The sequence below is a fragment of the Actinia tenebrosa genome, unplaced genomic scaffold (genome assembly GCF_029948245.1).
Source record: "Actinia tenebrosa isolate PJP-AT-01 unplaced genomic scaffold, QUT_ActTen_1.0 PGA_scaffold6__47_contigs__length_16458017, whole genome shotgun sequence".
NCBI classification, from domain to species: domain Eukaryota; kingdom Metazoa; phylum Cnidaria; class Anthozoa; order Actiniaria; family Actiniidae; genus Actinia; species Actinia tenebrosa.
Window position 1 is genome coordinate 16,210,153 of NW_028292583.1, and position 24,165 is coordinate 16,234,317.

At 36.4% G+C, this 24,165-nt stretch overlaps 3 protein-coding genes across 5 annotated transcripts; 2 read left to right on the top strand and 1 right to left on the bottom strand.

Annotated features, from left to right (window-relative positions):
• Window positions 1-40: 40 nt before the first annotated feature.
• On the bottom strand, window positions 41-876 carry LOC116288271 (2-oxo-4-hydroxy-4-carboxy-5-ureidoimidazoline decarboxylase). Its single transcript, XM_031695042.2, has one exon. It carries the CDS (start codon window positions 809-811, stop codon window positions 281-283), a length of 531 nt encoding a protein of 176 aa, XP_031550902.2. The 5' UTR covers window positions 812-876; the 3' UTR covers window positions 41-280.
• A 231-nt stretch (window positions 877-1,107) lies between these two features.
• On the top strand, window positions 1,108-12,512 carry LOC148906217 (sodium-coupled monocarboxylate transporter 2-like). Of its 3 annotated transcripts, none has more exons than XM_089038738.1 (15): window positions 1,108-1,457; window positions 2,799-2,864; window positions 3,154-3,205; window positions 3,832-3,899; window positions 4,395-4,546; window positions 5,146-5,286; window positions 5,663-5,792; window positions 6,328-6,419; window positions 6,907-7,016; window positions 7,592-7,659; window positions 8,138-8,224; window positions 9,055-9,209; window positions 9,759-9,859; window positions 10,302-10,423; window positions 11,403-12,512. In XM_089038738.1, exons 1-15 carry the CDS (start codon window positions 1,116-1,118, stop codon window positions 11,442-11,444), a joined length of 1,728 nt encoding a protein of 575 aa, XP_088894864.1. In that variant the 5' UTR covers window positions 1,108-1,115; the 3' UTR covers window positions 11,445-12,512. The 3 variants fall into 3 exon arrangements, with proteins under 3 accessions (XP_088894864.1, XP_088894865.1, XP_088894867.1); XM_089038741.1 differs by lacking the exon at window positions 1,108-1,457 and adding an exon at window positions 2,029-2,204; XM_089038739.1 differs by lacking the exon at window positions 5,146-5,286.
• An 857-nt stretch (window positions 12,513-13,369) lies between these two features.
• On the top strand, window positions 13,370-21,882 carry LOC148906218 (uncharacterized). The gene is made up of 9 exons (XM_089038737.1): window positions 13,370-14,673; window positions 14,985-15,071; window positions 15,208-15,442; window positions 15,530-15,693; window positions 17,567-17,650; window positions 17,790-18,080; window positions 18,930-19,229; window positions 19,361-19,672; window positions 20,390-21,882. Exons 1-9 carry the CDS (start codon window positions 14,076-14,078, stop codon window positions 20,560-20,562), a joined length of 2,244 nt encoding a protein of 747 aa, XP_088894863.1. The 5' UTR covers window positions 13,370-14,075; the 3' UTR covers window positions 20,563-21,882.
• The last annotated feature ends 2,283 nt before the right edge of the window (window positions 21,883-24,165 follow it).

Genomic DNA, 24,165 nt, shown 5'->3' on the forward strand with positions numbered 1-24,165 from the left:
TTCAATGTCCATGGATCATATACATTGACCAACTTTTCCTCCTTTACACCCCTAAATCTCCCCAACCCTGGCCAATTATATCTTCCCTCAATCTAATCAAACCATCAGTGGCAGATCCAGGAATTTTAGCAGGGGGGTGACTCTTACAAAGGTTTTACCAGGAATGTGAGGAAAAGGGGGTGGCTTACTGAGGATATTAATACTGAGAAATTTAATCAAAAGGGGGTGGCCAGCCACCCCATTCATCGCCCCTGAACCATATTCATTCGCTTCAGCACTTTTATAGTTTTGATTCTCTGTCTTCCATCAGATCTTTAAGCCTCAGTAACATTATTTTCTTGACCTCTTGGATTCCTGTCCTCAGCTCTGTCTCCTTATCATTTTCGACCCTTCTTTTCAGGCCACTGATTATGGCGTCCTTGTTTTCACGTGCACAGATGACGAAAGGAAATCCAAACTTTGCGCGATAACTTTGATTTAATGAGTCAATAATACTGGCTTCTTGTTCAGTAAGGTTCCCGAGTCCTGCTTTAGCTTGTTCTTGCTTGGATTCAGCTGTTAACTCATTTGTTTTTGCATGGCGTCCGGCGAGATCAGGATGACATCGGAGGATCCCCTCTCTACCGCATGTTGGCAAAGCGTCGATAAACTCACTCATGGCAAAGTAAAGCTTGTCTATGCCGTCAAATGGTCGCATTGAACTCACAGAAGCAGCACAGAGCGGAGTCATCTCCACAACATTACCAAATCGTTCTATGAAAGCCTCTTGAGGGAGCCTATTAACTTCATCAATACTCGTTCTGGCCGCCATTTTCAGTTCCCAGTTGTTCCCACAGGAAGCCCAAGAACATATTTTACTCAAGTCTATAAAATAGAAAAAGAGTAAAAGAAAAAATACTATGTATGGTCCTAACCAGCCATCACATCATCGCGAGTACTGTAAAATTCTGAACTATTTAAAAAGGAAAGAAAAAAGTTAAAAGTTAAAGTTAAACATTTATATGCATATGATTATCATAACTTAGCGTATACGTAACGGTAGTTAATTAACATAAATTAACATAAGTTAACATATATTAGCACAAGTCTCGTGCGCAGCGTAGACCAAAACAAAGATGGCGGTTCACGACGGATTTGGTATCGTCGACATTGTTGTATTTTCTTTGACTCTAGCAGGTTCCGCTATAATAGGAATCTACTTTGCTAGAGTTGGAAGTCTTCAGAAATCAAATAATGAGTATTTAATGGCTGGTAGAAGCATGTCTTGTCTTCCTGTAGCGGTTTCTGTGCTCGCATCGTTCGTCTCTTCCATAGCTGTTCTCGGTACCCCAGACGAGATTTACACGTATGGTTGCCAGTATTTTCTGTTAATTTTTTCCACTTTTTTAACAATACCTCTGGTGGCGTACGTTTATTTACCAGTATATTATAACCTTAAACTAACCAGCGCGTACGAGGTGAGTTTAAAAAGTTTAATATTTCGGGAAGTTCAGCTTACAGCTTATGTTATCTTACATAAGTTATTAGGCTTTCGTATAAAATTTCCTTATCTGACCTCGATAAATTGGAAGTTAAATTACACTTAGTAAATCGAATTGTAAAATTTTTACCTTGAGTAAAATATATAATTCTCAGAGGCAAAATTATTTCATAAATGACATGACTGCTGTTGTTGACCTACAAAGTTCATTACCACCCGTCAACTTTTTAAATATTTTAACTTTCGAACTTTTCTTTGTAAGTCTTTTTGCTTTGTCTTAAAAATTGCTTGTATTGTTATGGCTTTATGGTTTGAAAGGCCAGCTCTCTCTATCTCCCTACCCAATTAGCCGGCCTGCATCACATCTGTAGTACCCTGCGAGCAGAGTCTCCTTTTAACTCCTCTACGGGCGAGAGAAGGAAAGGAGACTCTGCAGAAATCGCGTACAATTTTATTTGAGCATGCGCAGCGGTTGCTAAGAAACTAACTCGTTCACAAGTTCACTCGTTTTATAGATGGTTTCCGGTTCCTGTCCGAACACGATTACCGCTTAAAACATGTTTTTAGAGTTATGACCTCAGTGAAAGATGATCTCGTGTTCTTCTTTCACTGCTTCAATTTCATCAAGCTTAGCAGTTTGAAGCACTATTTTTTCACAAGCGGAAATTTGGTCGCTCATCAGTGCCTGGAGCGGAGTTATTGCCACCAAAAGAGGATTTTTAGGGTATCGACTAGTGTTTGGATCGATTTCTTGAAGATGTTTGATCATCGGAGTTACAAGCTGGAAAATAAGTGACTTTGCATGATCTGTCGGCAGCGAAACAAACGGGTCTTTGGCATCCATAAAACTTTCTAGCGATTTCCTTTGATGAGTAATTGGTTGAAATTGATTTTTGTTTTGATAAAACGTGATATAGATCGCTTTCGAAATTACAGTTTGGGATACGATGCGGGCTCAATTTTGGTCATCGGCCGTATTTTTTAATACAGACTCGCGCATCAAAACCAGTTTAAACCAGTATGAAACCTGAAATTATGCATCTCATTATCCAGATTCTTGGATAACGGCACTACAAAAGAAATACACGATTTCTGCAGAGTCTCCTTTCCTTCTCTCGCCCGTATAGGAGTTAAAAGGAGACTCTGCTCGCAGGGTACATCTGTAGGTGACACAGACTATACCCCATTGAAATTCAAGCACTTTTTTGTGGAAGCAGTATAGCTTTTTTCTGTGATACTATATATTATTAATACAAAAATTTCTAACTCACTCCCTATCAACAACAAAAATCATAACAATAAAACAATTATTTTTTAGTACCTTGAAAGACGATTTTCCAGAAGTGTTAAAGTTCTGGCATCTTTAATATTCATCATTCAAACGGTATGGTCATTTTTGCACTAATTTTATCAGCTGACATTTCATTTTTCTTAATTTTCACACATTCATTAATACAAATTAGTTGTCATTGTACACAAATAATTACTGTAACTTGCCATTAATACATGTGTATTTTCACCTGTTGGGATTTAGTATTATAGTGAAGGGAGAAGGTTTATAGCAAGCTATACAGTTGTGAGAGCTTGGCTGTCACAATTCAGCAGAGATATATAATTGGGGGAAAGTCTAAAGAATAATAAACAAGCATATTTTTCTTTTTCATTTTTCTTAGCTTTTATACATGGCTATTGTTTTGTATGGGCCTGCACTCACATTAGAATCTGGTAAGAAAAACATCAATTTCTTAAATATTTGTTTTGATACTTTAAAAGTAATGACTTAACCTAGCAAGTCTTAAAACCACCTGGATCTCTCTTGGTGTAGCAAGCTTTATTCTGGGGGGGGGGGGTACTCCACCAGAATTTGGGTAGGGGTGTTCCGCTGGGATTCTGAAAGGGGTTACCCTGTTAATGATTAAAAAAACTCAAATTTGTGGACCCTGTTTATGATAAAAGATATAATTTATAGCACTGAGTTCCTGTTTCAATTATCATGTCATCTCGCGTATGCATGGTTTTTTGACGACCATAATAACCAGTTTCCGTCAATATGAAAGTAGAATCCCTGAACATGTTAGGAAACTCAGGAAGAACTTGGAACTTGAGTGAAATTGCATACCCTGTTTATGATAAGAAGCTTGAAAAACTATACCCTGTTCAGCGGGTCAACCTGGTATAGTTCATATATGGGAGTACCCCCTCCCCCTCGGGGCTTTATTTTCTAGACTAGGGGTTTTGTTTTGAAGAGTATTTTTTAATTCCAAATTTATTAACCCTGGCTTTTTTTTTTATTGTCTTCATGCCTCAGGTACCTTTTTATAATTCTTATGTTTTTTAAATACATGTTTTAGTTACTGGGTTTCCTTTGTGGATAGCTATATTATCTATTGGTTTGATATGTACCTTCTACACCACACTGGTATGTACACGGCAGTGCTCTGTATTATTATTTTTAATTAATTATAGGATTGCTAACACCTTTTATTAAATTTGTGAAAAATGTTTTTTATACAATAGGAAAATATAAGATTCCTTAGAAATTTAGTAATAACTCTAAGATTCCTTAGAATTTTCCTAAAAGACATTGAAACTTGTGCTTGTTCAAAGGGTATTACTGACTTTCTTCTCTGACCTTGAAAACTCAAGTTTTTTTGTGTGTAAATATACTTATATTTTTTCTTTCTCTTTCATCTCCTTGAAAAGATCTGATAGACTTCCAATACATCTAACTTGAATTCTATATTTTTTGATTTGTAATCTGATTGGTTGACAAACTCAAGTGTTCATGGTTAGAGTAGAACAACAGTAATTAGTAGGGAAGTAATATTTTACTAATATTAAAAAAAGCATTTTCTGAAACAATTGATACAATTCTGTTTGTCACAGAGAGTATTTTTCTGCTGTCATGTATTAGGGTGGCATGAAGGCGGTCATCTGGACGGATGTATTCCAGGGTATAGTCATGTTGATTGGTCTGTTTGTTATCATTATCGTTGGGACATCCCATGTTGGTGGGATTTCTAAAGTCTTTGAGATTGCAAGAAATGGGAGTAGGCTGGATTTTGAGTAAGTTTATATCAAGCCATTTGCATTATAGCATATTGAACTACAACTACCAGAATCCCTTGCACACTTTTTTGCTCTTGAGATAATATAGCACCAATTGTCTCACTCCTATCAAAGTCATGAGGAAATACATGTTTTGAAATCGGAAATTTGCAACTCAGGCATTTCTGTAGTGGTAGAAAAATGCAATTAAAAGGGCAATTAGATTTAATTCTTGTGCCCCACCCCACCTCTAGTGGTTGAGTATGTCTACTTTTGTGTAGTTCTAAAAATATCCATATCCCCACCAAGGAGGGAATTCATAAAATGACCCCCCTACCCCCAAGAACATTCAATTTTCTTCCATGCAAACTCTGTTCTTTCAATGACTCCCCTCCCCTCCAAAATTTCCAGTTTCCTCAGTGTGTGGGGTATGGATATTTTCTGGAACTACACATGTAAAATTTAAAAAAACGCCAAATGATTTTCAAATTTCCGTTATTTATTTTCCTCATTTTCAACCCTTACTTTCCAGGATTTACTGAGATCCTTTAGATATGTAAATTGATGGTATACTGATCAGTTATTGACTGGGGTTTCTGTTTTTTTTTATTACACAGTTATTCTTTTGATCCAACACATCGTCTTACATTGTGGATTGTTGTTTTTGTTGGAGTATTTCAAAATCTTCCTGTTTATGTGACCAATCAGACAGCAATACAAAGGTTTTTAACTACAAAATCATTGAAAAGTGCTAGAAGGTATGTCATGTATAATATCTGAAAACATTTCTATACTTGTACATTTTAGTTAGATCTTTTGAACCAAAAAAATCAATAAAATCCCTTCTAGCTTTGGCATCATGTTTTCCCATTTCATACCATGTGTCATTCCTTAGACTGTCATTCATTTTTTGTAATGCATCTTTGTAAATCAGTCATTACTGAAGAATATCTGTGTCAAATAAAGTTTATTATTACTATTATTATTACTATTATTATTACTATTATTATTATTATTATTATTATTGTTATTATTATTATTGACAGTCACATGTTGAGATGACATCTTCCTCTGAAATGGAAAATATTACGCCTAGGCTGAAAGGTTTCTTTTTAATTAATTCTGTCTGTTTAGGGCTGTATGGGCAAACATGCCTCTAACATGGCTTAACATGATCATTACTACACTAGTGGGACTTGTACTCTATGCTTACTATGCGACATGTGATCCAATGGCGTCTGGCCACATCAAAAAAAGAGATGAAGTAAGTAAAGATCTTTTTTAATAGTACATTTTGGGAACCATGGGTAGCGTAGTGGTGAGAGCACTTGTCTCTCACCAATGTGACCCGTGTCCTGTGCGCGCATGATGTTGTATGACTGTCACAGTAGAGTTACTTGTTGGTTTTCTCGCTCAAGGATTTTTCTCTGGGCTCTCCGGTTTTCCGCCCTCTGTAAAAATAAACTTCTAATTCAAATGGAAATCCAGTGAAAAAAAGAGCTACTTTATGGAAACCACTAATATAAGTGCCATTATTTTTTCGTTTTAATTTATTCATTTATTTCTGGTACCTCTCAATGGAGTGCTAGAGCATGGCTTTAGAGGTTATAGTTAGTCTTTGCTCTCAGAAGTTCCACAAATACACACTGCTAACCCTTGAAAATGTCTCTCCCTTCCTTTCATTAACAAGACATGAATAGTTTGATTCTAGAGCTAAGATTATCTGTCTGTTAGGTTGTCTATCAAATGTTTACTAAATTTACTAAACTGTCATTCATAACTGGTTATCTTACCAATAGATCTTACCGCACTTTGTAGTCAATGTTCTTGGTAAAAGTGTTCCTGGACTGCCTGGAGTCTTTGTAGCTTGCTTATTTTGTGCAACATTAAGGTTTGTTGGATAAACATGGTTTATTTATTCATCACTATATTTTGAATGTTAAATTGTTCTTATTTCGATTCCCTGGACTTACCATCATAATTATATGAGTAGAGAGGGTTGCTGGTTCTCTTCTGTGCTTCAAGGTTTTTTGCTACAAGTACTCCGGCCATTAAGAAAAGCACCATCGCCACCATAATATTGCTTGGGCTGCCTGTGGTTAGATGACAGAATAATAAAATCCCCTTGCTCCTGGGAATTGAATTCTTTCTCATGTAAAACAAGTTGTATTGTTCCTGCCACCTAACATAGCTGCCGTCACGTGCTGGTGATGGTGCAATGGTGCAAAACCTCTTCTTATAGTACTACCCTTGTAAAACAAGGACAATATTTATTTATTTTTGAGAAAATCTTAACAAAGATTTTTTTCCATAGTGTGGACTAGTAAATAGTGTAGTTAATGATATATAGGTAAACTATGATTTTATTATTTCTGCAGCACAGTGGCATCTGGACTGAACTCCTTGGCTGCAGTAACTGTAGAAGATTTTGTTTCCTATTTCAAAGCCATTCCACGTGAAAGGGAAACTTTTTATTCTAAGCTTATTGGTAGGTGTAAGATATAACAGACCAAATTGATTATTGTAACATGCCACTCCCTTGAGTATTATATCTTTGTTTATTAATCAGATTCAAACAGATTTGTTGTATTTGAAGAGTGATCTTTGATGTCATTCATGAAATTACATCAAATGAGATAATATTAAGATGGAATAAAATTTATTTTTTCGTACGAACTACATCCAGGACCTGAGTAACATATTTTCCATATCTTAACTAGTGAGGATATCGATGACATCACTTGCGATGTTTTCCCGCATGCTTGAGCGCGCGTTGTGTTTTTCTTTGTGGATTTGTCTATATAATAAAGAGAAAATTACATGTTGGCTTGAAGATATGAAGTTTATATTCTGGTGTTGAAAAATATTTCACTTGTTTGCTGCACTCACTCATGACATATCCTCCACCACTCGAAGATAAACATCAAGATATGATATCTTTGCACCACCATGTAAAATCCTCTTTATGAAATTCAGGACACCATTTTTAATCAATAAAGATTGAATTGATGATGATGATGTTGATATCTCAGTCAGTAATCTTATAGCCCAATTTTATCTTAGTTTTAGTGTTTGGTCTTATATCCTTGGGACTAGCATTTCTTGCATCCAAACTTGGCATGATCCTGCAGGTAGGTCTGATAGGTCCAATAAGAAAATGTTCACAGTGCTAGCCAATCAAACTCCACAAAAAACACACTATCCAATCACATTCCTCAAATATGGAAACCCATTTACAAGGGATGTTAGAAAGTCATGTTGCAAAAGATCATACCTGTTAATTATAAAAAATTATGTTATGAGTGTGACTTTTTTATAATGTCATTTTATATTACCAAGATTGGTTGAAACGGGACTTGTATCTGCATGCACACACACTATATTTTCATCATGTGTATTTAGGATAATAGCTATAAAAATCTTGCCTGCCTTACCTGCCTTGCCTGCCTAGGGGATCAATTGTGGAACATTAAAAAATTCACCTACACTCTATTTACCATGATGTAATTAAACATTAAAAACAGAATATTCTAGACTTCTCACATGTTCTGTCAATTCTGTGCTTTTTTATTCTTCATCTTAAATTCTTTGTCTTTTTGATCATCGTAGATGAGTGCTACAATGTTTGGAGTAATAGGGGGTCCAATGCTTGGATTATTTACCCTTGGAATCTTAACAAAAACAGCAAATACTAAAGTAAGTTTTCCTCTATTTAATTTTTTATCATTTTATTTAAAAAAAAACAGCTTTAATTATTGGCCTTCAAATTTCTCAATCACCAAAATAATTAACAAACATTTTGAAGGGGAAAAAAAAAACGATACAAGAAAGAAGGACCAAGAGGGTGGGCGCGAAACAGGACCTAGAGTCCCATGCGAGGCACCTCCCCTCTCTATTAGACCTCTTTTAATTTTGGGCATAATGTTTTCCTTCCATTTCAGACCCTGTTTGATTCCCTTCAAAATGAGATTCTTTGTTTCAGTTTGATCAATATTCATGTGTCATCTCATGTACAACCATTAAACAGAGAAATGATACTCTAGGGAATAAAACATGGTCTGAAATGGGAAGACATCATGCCAAAAAAAAGAGAGGTCCATCGAAGACTCTACTAAGCAATCAGATGCACCGTAGGCATTGTAATGTGTATTCAATGTTGTGATTATTGTTATGATACTGAGTCTATCATTACCGCCATTTGCATTGCTACGCATCCACCCCAGACAAAAAACGCAACATGCACTTTGCAATAGACTGCTGTCGGTCAAACACGTTGACGTTTCTTTACATGCGTTTGGATTGGCCTGGATAGGCCAGGTGAGTGTGGCTCATAATACTTGTAATACTTGACAAGTTTTGGCGCCTATTGAATCACAAACGTGTGTCAATGATGTCAACGTGTTGACGGCAGTCTATTGCAAAGTGCATGTTGAGATTTTTGTCTGAGGTGGCCGCATAGCAATGCAAATGGCAGTAAATACTGCAAATAGTAACTTAGTTTTGATGATCTAAATCCTTGGTTTTAGGGTGTCTGGGCAGGTGTCATAGCTGGGTTTTGGGTGGTGACATGGATTGCTATTGGTTCACAAGTGTATCCACCAAACTATCCCATTCTACCAGTGTCTATAGATGGTTGCCTGTCTAATAGTACAGCCATCAATGCCACTATTCCAATAATGCAGTAAGTAGTGGGATTCATAAATTATCAGAAGTTATTGTTTGTCTCTGCAGCTACTGATCCATTTAGTAATCCTCGATCCATCAATCCATTCATCCCATTTAATACCTATCATCCATTCCATGCTGTCATTCCCTCTGTCCATCCATCCTTCTATCCCATCCTTCCATCCATCCACCCATCCATTCTCCCATCCATCCCATCATTCCCCTAGTATATCTATCCATCCCATCAATCCACCCATCCATCGATTAAGCAATCCATCCATTCATTTATCCATCATATATATATATATATTGTGTCCTATCTATCCTATCTGTGCATCTCATTTCATCTCATTCAGTCATCCATCCCATCTATCTTATCCATCCATCTCATACCATCCATTCCATTTGTCTATCCCATTCACCATCCATCCATCCATGCATTTATCTTAAAAGTATTTCTCTATTAACATCAGTAAATCTCAGTAAATCCCATATTCCATCTGTCCTTTCCATTCCATACATTGAATAAAAAAGAAATGTTTTATGTTATTTGTCTGTTTCTCAGGAAATCAAGCCACACAATATACAATATTTCATTCTTTCTTTATGGACCCATTGGTTTCATCTTTACAATGCTTGTTGGTTATATCGTCAGTTTTATATTTAGTAAGTAAAAGTAACAGATTCTTTTATGATTTGAAGCTATAACACTGGTTTGTGTTTACAACCATTAGTATTGTGATGTTAATTTGCCAATCATTATCACAATAACTCTTGCCAAGTTGCTAATCCATTTCTGGTTGACATTTTTATGACAACAGGTTAAATCACAGCATAGCCCTACACCCATTTAATTTTGCTTGAATGAAAGAATTGCTGTTAGAATGATATGGTCTGTTGTTTTTCGAAGAATTGAAGTATCACACCAGTAGTGTGACTGTTACACAGGGAGCCCACAGCAACAATATTTAAAATAAAATCTATCATGCATTTAGTTATTGCTGTTTCACACGTTTTAAAAATTGCACGAGCGTTTAGATCCTCGAGCGGTGGCATTGTGAAACAGCATGTGACTGTTGTTAACCAGTTACTATGTTTAAATCTTCAGGGAGTGATAACCATCACTTTATAGACCCACATCTACTCTTTGATTACTCTTCTGTCTTCAACTGTAATGGGAATTGTAAAAGAAGAGATGAAACTCTCTTGGATGAGCTGGACAGTGACCAGGTAAATACTGTCAATTATAATTACAATATAGTACATTATACTGTACTCTTATTGATCTAGCCTGCTTCACATCCAGAATTTTCTTCGTAAATACCGTACGAAGAAAATTCTGGATGTGACGCAGGCTATATTGATCAGATAATACCGAAATGTTTTCAAAATTTAGCTACTACTTCCAACATCCTGTCATTAACATACAATCAGAAGAAAATTGTATTTATAATTTTAGTTCTTTAAATAATCTGTTAAATTTATTTACGTTTATTTAACTTTTTAATTTTCAAAATTAAACGTAACCACTTTTCACGTCACATTTATTAACCAACTAGGAAGGTAAAACGGATCCACACTGACTGACCAACACAGCACCAACCATAATGGTATTTCAACTCTAATAACCTGGACATAATAATATAATAAATTAGTACTGATAAAATAATAATGTAGTCTACTTAAATAATAATAATAATAATATCAAATATGATAATAATAATGTGATTATATTAAATATGAAGATAAAAACCATAGCACTAATACCCTTAAATAATTTGACGATGATAACGTAATTCATATCATTAAACACAAAACACCTAAAAATATTTCTAAACTACACAAATGCTGATAATGATGATATTGGTGTCAGCGTTGGCTTTGGCAAAGATGATAATGATGGTGGTGGTGGTGCTGAAGATGATGGTGGTGGTAGGTTGATGATGATGGTGTTGGTAATGTTGATGAATGATGATTGTGATCAGATGATGATGGTAGTGATGCATGATAATGATGAAGGTGATGATGGTGATGGTAATGATGATGCCATTTGATAATGATGAAGATGATGATGGTGATGGCAATGATGATAAAATAATGATGATAAATGATTAGTGGGATGGACGATGATAATGATGAAGGTGATAATGGTGGTAGTGATGATCATAAATGATGATGAATGAATAACACTTTTATATCTTTAAAATAGGAAACTGCTCCCCTATACACTCAAGATGTTAAAATACAGTGAATTCGTAAGGAGATTCAAGTAATCTTGTCATTTATATCTTTTATACAAATATTCAAACATGCTTATTTTTGCAAAATCAGTATGGTGTATTGATAAATTTCCATACAGCTTCTGCTTCTCTTTACACTTTTTTTGTCCTCTCGTCATTTTCCTGTTTTGTTTTTAAAAAAGCTGTGTTTTTTGTTTTATCATATAGAAAGAAAATCATTTTGCAGTTTTCGTTGCTATTCTTTACACTCATTGCAAAGCAGATAGTGTCAGCTCCATGCTTACATGTGCATAATCACTAATACAGCACAGTTCTTGACCAATCAGAGCGCATGTACTATCTAAGCTATATGATAATTAAGCGATTGACTGAGGTTGACAGCATGAGGTTTCAATAGGGGAGTAATAGTTAAATTTTGTCTTTCCATGTTGATAAAAGCTTGTCGATAAATAATATTTTGAAATTTCAACTTCAAATTCCATCCAACCATTCATTCCAAGGGAATATGAAGTAAATTACATAAAATATATTCTCTTGTTCATTCCCATTAATTTGGCCTCCTCGAAATTGGTTTTTCACTGCCGCCAGTCAAGAACATAAAAGGTACCGACTGATTATTTTTGATTGACGGCAGCGAAAAACCAAATTTCGACATGCAGCGTGCAACTACCAAGTTTGCAGAATGTGGAAAATTGAAGTAAGATTGCTTCATTTTCATTGGGGCATGCTTGCCATTTATGTTTAAATTAATATTTATTATATATTAAGTAGCAACATAGTGAAAAATCTCGTACTCAGAGCCCACGTTTCTCTTTCTCGGTGCTGACCAAGAGGAACGTGGGCTCTGGGTACGAGACTTGGTAGTGAAAATAGGGGTATTTAAATCGGGGTATATTAATTCATTACGGCAATTTACAACTCTTATATTGGTATATCGATATCCTACTAATTATGTGGGAGTGTTAAGGGGGAAAATGAAAAACTTTGTGTAAAATAATCAAGCATTGGTGTATAAAAATATTTGCGAAAATAAATATTTAGATAATAATGATATTCATGTAATAAATGTTTTACTAATATTCATGGAAATTGATAATATTCATATTGATAATATTGTTTGTGCTGGGGGAATGTTGTTAAAGTGAAGTCATTATACCCGTGAAATAGATATTGGACTAATACACATTAGTAGCCCCTAATTCCATTGCTTTCTTTTGTGTCTATTTGACTATTACACGTTGACTAAGCTGAATTACATAAACTCACATGATTGTAAGAATACACAAATTAAAAGAATAATATAAATGTACTAATGAATACTGTGACCTCGAAAGCTAACAATATATATAATAAATTTAACACTAAAGACTTGTTAAAAATTATTAATAAAAAGGTATTAATAAAATTGTTTTGTAAAAAAATTATAAACAAATCATTACGTTTTTATTCGCTATGATGTATCTGCTAATATTTCTTCAAGGTTTTTTAAGCTGTTTACACTAGTCTAAACGAATCAAGGTTACCTACCCCTACCCCCTAGGTTTTCATTAATGGCTTTATTATTCGAATATTGATTTTATTATTTTTTCCGAGAATACGAAGATTATTTTTCCTTCCGAGAATCAGCTTGAGCTATTTTGACTGTAACGTATTCTCAGAAGGAATGATATATTCAATATCCGAATAAATGAAACCATTCATGGAACTTAGCGGGTAAGCTTGAGCTGTTTTGACTGTAATATTCCTAAAAAACATTCCAAATAGAAGATCAAATACCCTGCTGGCAGAGTCTCCTTTTAATTAGCCTCTAGGTTTCTATTATTGGCTTCATTATTCGAATATTGAATTTGTTATTCTTTCTGAGAACACGAAGATTATTTTTCCTTCTGAGAATCAGCTTGAATTATTTTGACTGTAACGTATTCTCAGAAGAAATAATATATTCAATATTCAATATCCGAAAAATGAAAACATTCATGGAACCTAGCGAGTAAACTTGAGCTGCTTTGACTGTAATAATCCCAAAAAACATCCCATTCTTTTCTTTTGTATAATGGAAGCTTGACTATTCGTTCAAACTTTCCGGTTTGTGCTTTCGTTTTTGCCCCCGTCCAAACTCGCTAAAGAAATTATGACACTAGTTAAACCCTAAAACTGTTTAATATTCCTAAAAAACATTCCAAATAGTTATTTCTGGGAACTAAGTTGTTTTAGTCAGGGAGCATGTGTACTCACGTGGGAATTTCGTGCTGAAAGCAAGCAAAAAGATTAAAGAAGTGGCCGGCGTCAACACGGAAGTTAAATAAAAACGATCGGTTTTTCTCTTAGTTTTACAATTCCTAACTCCATTGAGTGAGTATTAACAGGTTAAAATTATTAATTTTCCTCTTGATAGTACTGGAGTTTTTTTTTGTAAGAAGCTTGAAGTAATATTTCAAAAACTTTCCGCTTGCGCTTTCGCTTCTATCGTTAAAACCGAGGGGTGTGACAGAGGTCGAGTGATGTCAATCAAAACTTCTTCGTTTAATTGGTTAGCACTTCCAAAACAATCATTTCCAAGAACCGTTCAAAGTTTGCCAAAGCGTTCGATTACAAAGGCGCTCAAGATTTCTTTCTCAAAGCGTCTTTAGATAAAATTGAGAATGGACAAAGCAAAGCTTTTGAATCTTTGTAGAATTTTCCATCGTCAAACTGATGGCGAGGGGAAAACGATTCTTGGTTGTGGTTGTGTAGTAAAATGTAGCAATCAGTCTTTGAAGATTGCTACTTCCAAAAAAATACGAAAAATGGAAGGTGGCGAAGTCTTCGCTACTATTGAGGCTATCCAAGATAAAGAAATCAAACTGCAAGTTGATATGAAAGAAGAGAGTGGGATCGCTTATCTTTCATTTGACGAAACCGTATTTGAACACCGTCCAGAAGGCATACCAATGGGAGATCTTGGTAGGATTGATGAAATTACTTATCGTGTTCCGGTGTTCGACAAATTAGAGCAGCTGCATGTATCTACAAGTGAGATCAAGCTCTACAATGTTGTAGAAGATCCGACCAGGTGCACTTTACAGATCCAAACTGGAAATAACAACAGGGTTATAAGCAACTTACGCGAAAGTGACAAGTTTCATTTGGTTGTTCGTGGTGCTCCGATACTTGATGATAGGTTCGAGTTCTTTGGAATTGTGGATTTCTTGGAAGTCGACAAGGAGTCCTTGTTGGAACTTGTAAAGAGGACCCCAACAGGTATGCAGAAGATACATAAGCCATGTCGTAACTTATTTTTTATAGGCGCGACCCTGCCATCGTACGGTACCATCCGCCATATGTATTGTAGTAACTGCACTCGTAGTTTATATTTTATTCATTCCTCATGATAACTTGGGCACTACGGTTCTGTTTCGAGTATATATTTATTTAGTATAATTTATGGAAGTATATACTCGGCCTACGGCCTCGTGCTTTCAAATGTTTTCTCGTGTTTGGAAACCCTAATGAAACACTCACTCGTTTTTGAAATATTAAATCAAAGATCTTTCAATTCTGTTCGTTTTCAGAAGTCATCCGCAGTCAGCCAACAGGGTATGTGAACGCAGCACCACGAGTACCAGGCCCAGGATCGCAAGTAGAAGCAGTTGATACAGGTTTGGGAACTAGATTTTAATCACGCTAAAGAATGAAAGTGGTTAATACTAGAGCTTGCAATTTGCAATTTTTTTATATATAAATGTAAACGCAGTAATTGTAGAACTTGATGAAAGATCTTTTTCTGCTCCTCAGAGGTCAATATCAAGTGTAGCTATGGAACGTTTGACTTTCGACGATCTTGGCTGAGTAGTAATCGGCATTTTGAATCCGAAAATGCGCATACAGGTTCAAAACTCAAAGCATTGAAAGATTTTGTCCAAAATGTGGTGCTTCCTGTTGGTGCTTATTTATGTGACATTAGATTTGGCTCGGTTACCTTTGTTGTAAGAGTTACGAACTTGACGGCCCTGGACGAGTTATGGAAAAGGTATATAATTTTTCTTCACTCTAAAATCATGTGGAATTTGAATCACTCGGCAAAAGGTACCCTAATCCGCATTTGCTCATTATATAGGTACAAAGAAGGTAAAATGAAACAAGATTTTGCCGAGATATTCTTCGACATCAGTGAGATGAAAGATCAAGCAAACGTTGATCAATCTGCAGAATTGATCGTCGAAATAAGTGAGAATGAATACAGGAAAGCTAAAGATCAACTCACTATTTCCCAAACGACAGGTAAAACACCTCTTCACGAATTTGTTTCTTTGTTCCCTGAAAATAATTTGACATCAACCCCTGTTCCCTGAAAATAAATGCTCATGTTCCCTTGTTCCCTAAAACCCCTGGGAGGGGTTCTGCCTTGGGCGTAATGTTTTCCCATTTCAGACCACGTGAATATTGGATACCAATCAAACAGAGAATCCGATTCCTAAGCGTCTCAAATTAATGGGAAAACATAAAGGTAAAGAGGTCTATTGACGTATAGAGTCATTTAGCGAAACATGCCACTTGCAGACATTTTCATCCGCGGAATTGTCACCCAGGGAAGGTGGAGTAAGCGTTTATACGATCATAGCGGTTAAATAAGTTGTGAGGCCTGCGGGTCGGCAGATTCGTTAAAAGTTTGCCAGTGAACGATGGAACGCAAAAACCCTGGCAAAAACAATTCCACCGCATCAACGTATATGTTACTGCATACAAGAATGAGGATTTTCCCCCCGCCTTCAGTATCGTTTGAATTCTTTTTTGAAATAGCCAGAAGCATGTAATTGATATGATTTTAATTTTTTTAATCACGTATTTTACATCCACAGTTTACGATATTTGAAAATAGTTTGTTCTCATTTTAGTTGACACTGAAGGGACGGTACCAATCCTAGCGTATTTACCTCAAAACACAATGAACCGGTTCCAAAGTATTTTGGGATTTTCCATTTTAGAAAATAATGAATTAAAATGGTTTTATTAGCCAAACTAGCATGCCAATGGATGAACTGCCATTCGTTGTTTATTAATTTTTTTAAACACTAGCAAACTTCAGCGAAAATTCAATTGTTTTGGTTTGAAAACCTAAGAGAGGGACTTTGAAAGCTACTTCAATAAATAGGCAATACGCGAGTATGGTTCTCCTTTACTTTAATCAACACGCAAAATATCTGTGTTTACAATATGTACATTATGAAGGCATGGATAAGGATAAACAAAATGAAGGGTTTTTCAGTGATCGCTTGCCATTGTTATTACAAAACAGTGTGAGAAGACACGGTTCAGTGTTTTTTGTAAATGTAATGTTAAAACTGGCTTAAAATTAACACTTTTAATCCTTCACGTCCATCTGTATGCTTTTTTATTACTAAACAAGCTGTATAAATCCTCCTATACAAGCTATTTCAGTGGCATTATATGATAAATTTTACCACCACATGGCTCAAAATTTTTGAGCATACTCAAGGCATCATAAAATTAAGACAAAAATACAATGTATGTCCATGTGAGTGCTCAAAATTTTGAGCATTGCCGTGGACAAACGGATGACAAGAAGCATACCTTCCACCAGAATGCTTCATTTTTTTTCAATAAAAACTACTCAAATGAAATTTCAAATGACATGATGGAGATAATACCTAAAGTTTTTGTTTCAAAATGAAGTGCAAAAAGTTTTGTACTGAAAAATCAACCAAAAAAGTCAATTTGATTGCCATGGTTAACATAAACCTGCGATAATGATAACAATTCGCTGCTAATTTTCTAAAATGGAAAATCCCGAAATACTTTGGAACCGGTTAATGATTAGCACAATAATGAGTGACATAACCTGGAAAATATCAACTGGTAATCCAAAACACATAATAACATACTATAAATATCATTAGCGTGCATCCAAGTTACGAAGGCGATGCAGATTTCTTGGGAAAATGTAGTGAGTGTGTGTGTGCTTAGATGTGTGAGGTACCAAAGGAGCTACGAGGTTGTGCATTTTAAGGGGCACTAAACTTGAACACTTGAAGTGGATTTACGAAAAGAGTCTTTTACTAAAAGCCAAAATCAGGATAAACGAACATGATTTGAAAATATTAAACCTTTTATCAAATTATTTAATCGACCTTAGATGGATTGCCAACTCCAGCAGGAGGCGGATCTCAAGACAGCCAGCAAGAAACAACTGAGGGTGGCCGAAACAAATTGTCCACAGGTAAACGAGGATATATCTGAGCGTTACTGTAAAGTTTACGTCAAACATCCATGCCGACCTCGATCAAAACTGGTGGAGTTTGGTAACTGTTCATCATACAATACCTATAAACTTAATTATTCTTTTTCTTTTTTATTAGATGATTATCTACAACTTATTTGGAACTACATTGATTTTCGTGATCGATTTTCCAGCGTGTTGAACGTTAAGTACACACGTGCTAAATATTGGACTCATCTCGCTGAACAGTTTGGCATAAATCGGACTAAGTACGATACGTTTTCCACGTCAGACATCAACAGCCCTAGTGAGAGACTACTCGAGCATTTGGAATGCACTCATCCAAATTACATTGTACAAGATTTTATTAAAGATTGCGATACGGCAGAGGCTCGTGAGGTTTCTCGCATTGTGGAAGAGAGTGTCAAAGGTAAGTAATCAAGACAACTGATCAAATATGATCTAAAAGTATATAGGTGAGGCGTACGTAGCATAAAGGGAGAGACCGAACAAATTCTACTCATATGTTATGCCGAGTCCATGCAGGAAACAAATGTGAGACCCCATGCAGAGGTGAGAGTCCAGTTCACTACCCAGCATAGAATAAATAACTAAATCTTTTATTTTTTTTTAGTCGTTCTAGTGCTTTAATTCGCACTAATTGGGACGGCGCTTTTCACTCAATCCCACTACCACTACATTCGATATATATTCTATGCACACAACGCTCAACTCTCACATGTCGATTTTTACGGAAGGAGGAAACCGGAGAACCTGGAGAAAAACCCTCGCGGCTGAGAAAGAATGCATCAAACAAACTCGATTAACATACGGTGTCGGCAGGGCTCTAACCACCCGAACCTTTGGAACTACAGCGGTGAAAGACGACGCGTTAGCAACGTACGCTACCGCATGGTATGGAATAGCCCAGCGCACTGATCCTAAAAATAGCTTAAAGATTCGGACAAACATTGCATTCTGTTTAACCGCTACGAGGATTATACGAACCGATTTTATTATTTTTACTTAAAGTTACGATAATAACCCATGTAAACTAAGATCAACTGCGATCAGCTGTGAAAATTATCTGCTGAAAGTAAACTTGTAAGTTTGTTTGTCCGAATTTCGCCTTTGTCTTCGTTTTTATGACGTCACGGTTGCCCTGCGCTATTGGATGATATCATTTTATTTTGCTACTATAACTTATAGTCAAGGCAATCAAGTAAATTAATAGTTTGTGCATTGTAAGCTAAACCTTTAATTTTTTGTTTATAACAAGCTGGTACTCTGGATAACGAAGACCGAGTAAGCGAGATATGTGATAAAGCGCCAAGGGTTCTGGATGAGGTCGTGCTGAAGCTAGACCGCGAGAGTAGACTATGGAAGAACCTTGCAACGGAAAAAAAAGTCCCTAAAAGAAAGTATTTGACTTTCGAGAGTGACAGAACCACCAACCCAGCTCGTTTGTTCTTTGATGTTTTACGAATGCAGGGACCTGAAATAACAGTAGGAGATTTCAAAAAAAAATCGGAAGAAATGAAAAATATCTGGCAAATCTTGAAAGATTTTGGTATCGAAGGTAAGTGTTTTCAACGAATACGCTTATTTTTCAAGCATCCCAGAGATAATAAATGCCAGAAAGCCCCTGCCTATCTGCCTGCCAGATTAGGATAGGAATAGTCAGATAATATGTATAATTATGATGTACAGATGAAATGCTTCTCAAGGATCTCTCAAAAGAAAGCCCAGGTGCTAAAAGTGAGATAGAATCCTTTCTCAACAACCTGAAAACAGATTTACTATGGAACCTGGCAACCCAATATCAAAAGGAAGGACTGATGGAAGATATTGACCTTGAAACTGCATTCAGACAAGAAGAAGACTGCCACAGCCCAACTGAAAAAGTGATGGATTACGTCCTCGCTAGTTCACCTAAGAAATACACTATCAAGGATCTGATAGTCAAACTGTGGAACATAAATCGCAAAGACTGTTTTGACATTCTGCAACCATACCTAAAGGGTAAGTGTGTCAATTAATTACTTCCCATTTCTTTTATATGAAGTATGTGGTAACTAGGCTAAGGATGTAAGAATTCCAACCAGTTCGTTTCTCTATAATTATATGTTATTACATATATAAATAGACTATAGTTTTATATTCCTTATTCGTATTTATTGCTTAGATTTTAGCACGGCACGCCTGAAAAGCAGTGTATCTGAGTCGTTAACCGTGGATAAACAAAGTTAATTCGTTCGTTCGTTCGTTCGTTCGTTCGTTCGTTCGTTCGTTCGTTCGTTCGTTCGTTCGTTCGTTCGTTCGTTCGTTCGTTCGTTCGTTCGTTCGTTCGTTCGTTCGTTCGTTCGTTCTTTCTTTCTTTCTTTCTTTGTTTGTTTGTCTGTTTAGAGGGGAGGTCTCCATTTATAGGAACATGACGAAGGGTCGCATAATTTCGTGGTGTGCCTTTGCTTTGCAATATGGACCAATAGGTCTTCCCCTATTGGGGAAATTTGCTCTCCACCTAGGTTTTTGGCAGTCTCCTATTTTGCCCAAGCATTTGATCTCTGCTGCCCCCCCCCCCCCCCCCCCCCCCACCTCCGAAACAATATACCCACTCACTCCCACAAAAAACATTCCAACTGTTTCCCCATTTATTTATGCACAATTGTTTTTCCTTTTTCAACATCCTAAAACATACGGACGATTTTATTTTTGTACTTCAAATACTGTTGCTTTCAGGAGGCAAGAACGACATCGATAAAATAACGAAAGGACTCAAGAGGCTTCAGCCTGAAGAACGACTGAAGAAGCAGCCGTGTACTGGTGACGAAAGCGTATCCAGCACACCAGTCTCAGACAATTCGGAAGAATCACAAAACCAATACGTCATGGCTATCAGCGCTAAAAAATAAATTCCGTTTCTGCATATCATCCTTATATAGGGTTTATGGGCCATTTTTTATTTCTTTAATTTCTTCTTAATGCATGTTTATTGCTTGTCCATACAATAGCACTAATAGATTTTATGAAAGCATTCTGAAATATGATGTGCCTTCAAATTTGAATATAAATCGCCTCCGATTATACACACACAGGACGCCATAGAAACCACACTGACTCTTTTTTTCTTATTATTAGATAAGCTATGAGAGACTGATACATTGCTAATAGATAAGATAAGCCTTCATTTAATGTTGAATTGATTAGTTGCCGGATAATTTGACTTTTTATCAAAGCGTATCTTATTGTAGTATATTTGCTATAAAGGTCTTACGCACAGTAACTGCACCAAGCATTTACGTCATGTTTTCTTAAGTACAATGCATCACTGGACTCCCTGGTTAAAAAAATGGCGCCTTTCGTGTAGATAATAAACGGGTATCAGCGAAGGATCCAGGATTTTCACAAAGGGGTATTCCAATTTCATTATAATGGGCTGGCGTAAATAGCATCTTTGGCATTGACGAGATCTCACAAAAGGGGTTCCATGGAACCCACAAAACCATCCCAGGATCCGCTGCTGCGCAGAACGGAATGGCGTAAAAACTTTAGGGCGATAATATTAATCAGTATTTGCAAGTTATAATTTTAATATTTCTGCTGAATTGTAGCTAATTAAACTGTGTAATCCACAAAATCAAATCATCAATCGTGGGTAAAGAACAAGCTCACGCGTTGACCCCTAGAGTCGATTAATGATTTGAATTTTCGAATTTTGATTTCATTATTCAGTTGAAATTTACAACAGTAGATATGAAGTACCAATTCTACATCACTCGAGTGAGGTACCATTGAGGTACCATTGAGGTACCCCTCCCCCCCCCTCCCCCTCAGGGTCTTTACAGAGATGACGTTATAGCTATTCTTATGTTTTTAGTTGACTGGATTGCACCACATCCTATATTTTACGTCAAAGTTTAATCCTAATAAAAGTTTCTAATTATTCATAAAATATAGTTTTTCTATCTCAAAGCCTTAAAGGCTTAGTTTAGGCTTTTGTTTCATCCTAATTGAGTTCTACGGATATTGTCCTTTGTCTTACTACCGCGATAAGATATTGAATACTAAAGATTTTGAGATTTTATGCCCAACTCTTTTACTACCGTCTAAAGTAAGAATTGCACCACTCACAGGCAATACGGATATCGTCATATCTATTTTTAGAATTAGGAATTGCACCACATCCTATATTTTACTTCAAAGTTTGATCCTAATAAAATGTTCTGATCTAATTGCCTATTGTTAAAGGATTAGACTCTTTTTACTTTATGCTTTTGTTTCACCCTAATTGAGTTCTACGAAGTTGACTCATCAAAAAACAAACAATTAAATGACTTGCCCAAGGAAAAAGAGCAAACACGTTTTTCAAAAATCTTTTTTTATTCATTTATTCATAAAACGCTCAATGCATGTGAATACAAAAAAAAGTTTAGTTACAGCTCTTTTCATTTTTTAACTAAGTATTATGTTTTTATTGTCAGTATATATTTGTTCAATAGAAACACCCGTCACTTGAAACAATAGAGGACTGTGTTCTGCAAAATTTGGAGAGTCAAAAAAACCTACTAGATATCAAGACCACGTTTGTAAACAATAGAAGACTCAACAAACACAGTGTTTTGATTGATTTTCATAGTTCAGTCACTACAGCTAAACTCCGAACTACACATTTTGCCAGTCGGGTATCGACTTGGCTATCGCTCTCAATCGTTCTGATCGTCGCGGTGGTTTTAAGATTTTACCAAGATATTTATCTGAATCTTGATAGCTAATCCACTTCACAGATTTTTCTTTACTTGACGGAGGAGTTGGTGGGAAATCAGGTGGAGGTGGCAGGGATTGTGTTTTGGGGGTGCTGAATGAGGAGGCAATTGAAGAGGGTTGATCAAAACTAGTCGTGGTTCTTAATGGAGTGGAAGGAACCTCCGGTGAAGCTGAAGCTCTCGCTCGATTGAGTTCCAGAGCAGGAGTTCTAATTTTTGAGGTTAGCCGCTCTAGGAATGAAGGCGTTTTAGTTTTGGGTGTGGTGTAGCCGCTATCAGTGAGACTTGTTGAAGTAACATTTTCTGGGGATGTTAGACTAGTGGGGAGACTGGGACTTGTCAATGGTGGTACCTGTGGTGATTGCATCATTTCCAGCATTGAGCTGTGGGGCGAACCACTTCGAATTTGCTGTTGTAGATTAAGATATCGATCGTATAGCTGCGAATAATTTTTGATTTTTAGTTCCGCAGGGGTATTGGAATCCCTGAGAATGCTAGTCATTTGCTCCTCTAAGTTCTGCATTGTTTTTAATATAGGCGATTGTAAATAGCTTTGACGTTCGAAATAGTTAGAGATAGATTGCGTGACATCTGACTGTCCACCACCAAGTTGCGAAATTGCTGTTTTTGACAGCTTCGTCTGCAAAGCAGGCAGATCATTGGGAAGAACATTCGTCCGAAGCCTGCATTCTTCTGGTGTGTTTGGTTTGAGATCCACGAAAAGATACCCATAAGGTCTTTGAACAGCGGCTTCGTACTTTTGCACAAACTGCTCTGTTTTTCCCGGGTACATTTGTTTTCCCAATGTCATCATTTGTAGTTTGTCTCTTGGGTTTTTAAAAAGAACAAGGTAAGCCGCATTCAAACTCAGGGTGCGCATGATTTTTCCTTGAAAGTAGAGATTCTGCATCAGGAAAATGACACTGAGGTTGCGATGATGAGATCCTTTGGTAAATAGGTTCATGATTCTCTTGTCGTTGGATGTCTCTGTCATTTGATCGTCAATTACAATCACATTATTGATTTTGGGGTCGAAGTAACCATCCTCGTCAATATCGTGGGGTATGCCTTTCACGAACTCGATCCCGGGAATGGTTGCTAACATGTGTTCGTAAGCAGGTTGCCATTGTGCGTAACTCCATACAATACGCCGTGGTGATGGATTTATGACTTTTGTTGCAAATTCTGAACCCAGACCGTTTTTCCAGATCCAGTCATTCCAGCTACCAGAGCAGTGAACGGATGGAGTAACTGAAACCTGTCACATTTCGTATGATCTTCAACATTTTGAGGCAATGGGTACAGAGTGAATCGATGACTGCTTTTTCGCATTTGTTCTTGACCGATCCAATACTTTCGTTGCGAATTGTCCAACTTATGGGTTCGACTTAAATGAGTGTATAAATTCTTTTGCTGCTTTTCGCAAATAGGACAGAACCGTGTCATCGTGCGTCTTTCGAAGAATGAGGCCAATTCCTATAGGGAGCGCTATTTATACGAATTCAGGGATTCTAGTCTACATAAGATTCTAGTGTAGATATAAGAATCTAGTAGAGTCTAGTTTAGAGTCTAGTGTAGAATCTAGTGTAGAATCTAGTGTAGAATCTAATGTAGAATCTAGTGTAGAATCTAGTGTAGAGTCTAGTGTAGAGTCTAGTGTAGAATCTAGTGTAGAATCTAATGTAGAATCTAGTGTAGAATCTAGTGTAGAATCTAATGTAGAATCTAGTGTAGAATATAGTGTAGAGTCTA

Excerpts from the sequence above, each read along its gene's own strand:
- LOC148906217 (XM_089038738.1), top strand. The coding sequence starts at position 1,116 with ATGGCGGTTCACGACGGATTTGGTATCGTCGACATTGTTGTATTTTCT. Across the intron at positions 4,547-5,145 it reads GGGAGTAGGCTGGATTTTGA|TTATTCTTTTGATCCAACAC; the intron begins GTAAGTTTATAT and ends TTTATTACACAG. Across the intron at positions 5,287-5,662 it reads TCATTGAAAAGTGCTAGAAG|GGCTGTATGGGCAAACATGC; the intron begins GTATGTCATGTA and ends CTGTCTGTTTAG.
- LOC148906218 (XM_089038737.1), top strand. The coding sequence starts at position 14,076 with ATGGACAAAGCAAAGCTTTTGAATCTTTGTAGAATTTTCCATCGTCAA. Across the intron at positions 15,072-15,207 it reads AGTAGAAGCAGTTGATACAG|AGGTCAATATCAAGTGTAGC; the intron begins GTTTGGGAACTA and ends TCTGCTCCTCAG. Across the intron at positions 15,443-15,529 it reads CTGGACGAGTTATGGAAAAG|GTACAAAGAAGGTAAAATGA; the intron begins GTATATAATTTT and ends CTCATTATATAG.
- LOC116288271 (XM_031695042.2), bottom strand. The coding sequence starts at position 811 with ATGGCGGCCAGAACGAGTATTGATGAAGTTAATAGGCTCCCTCAAGAG.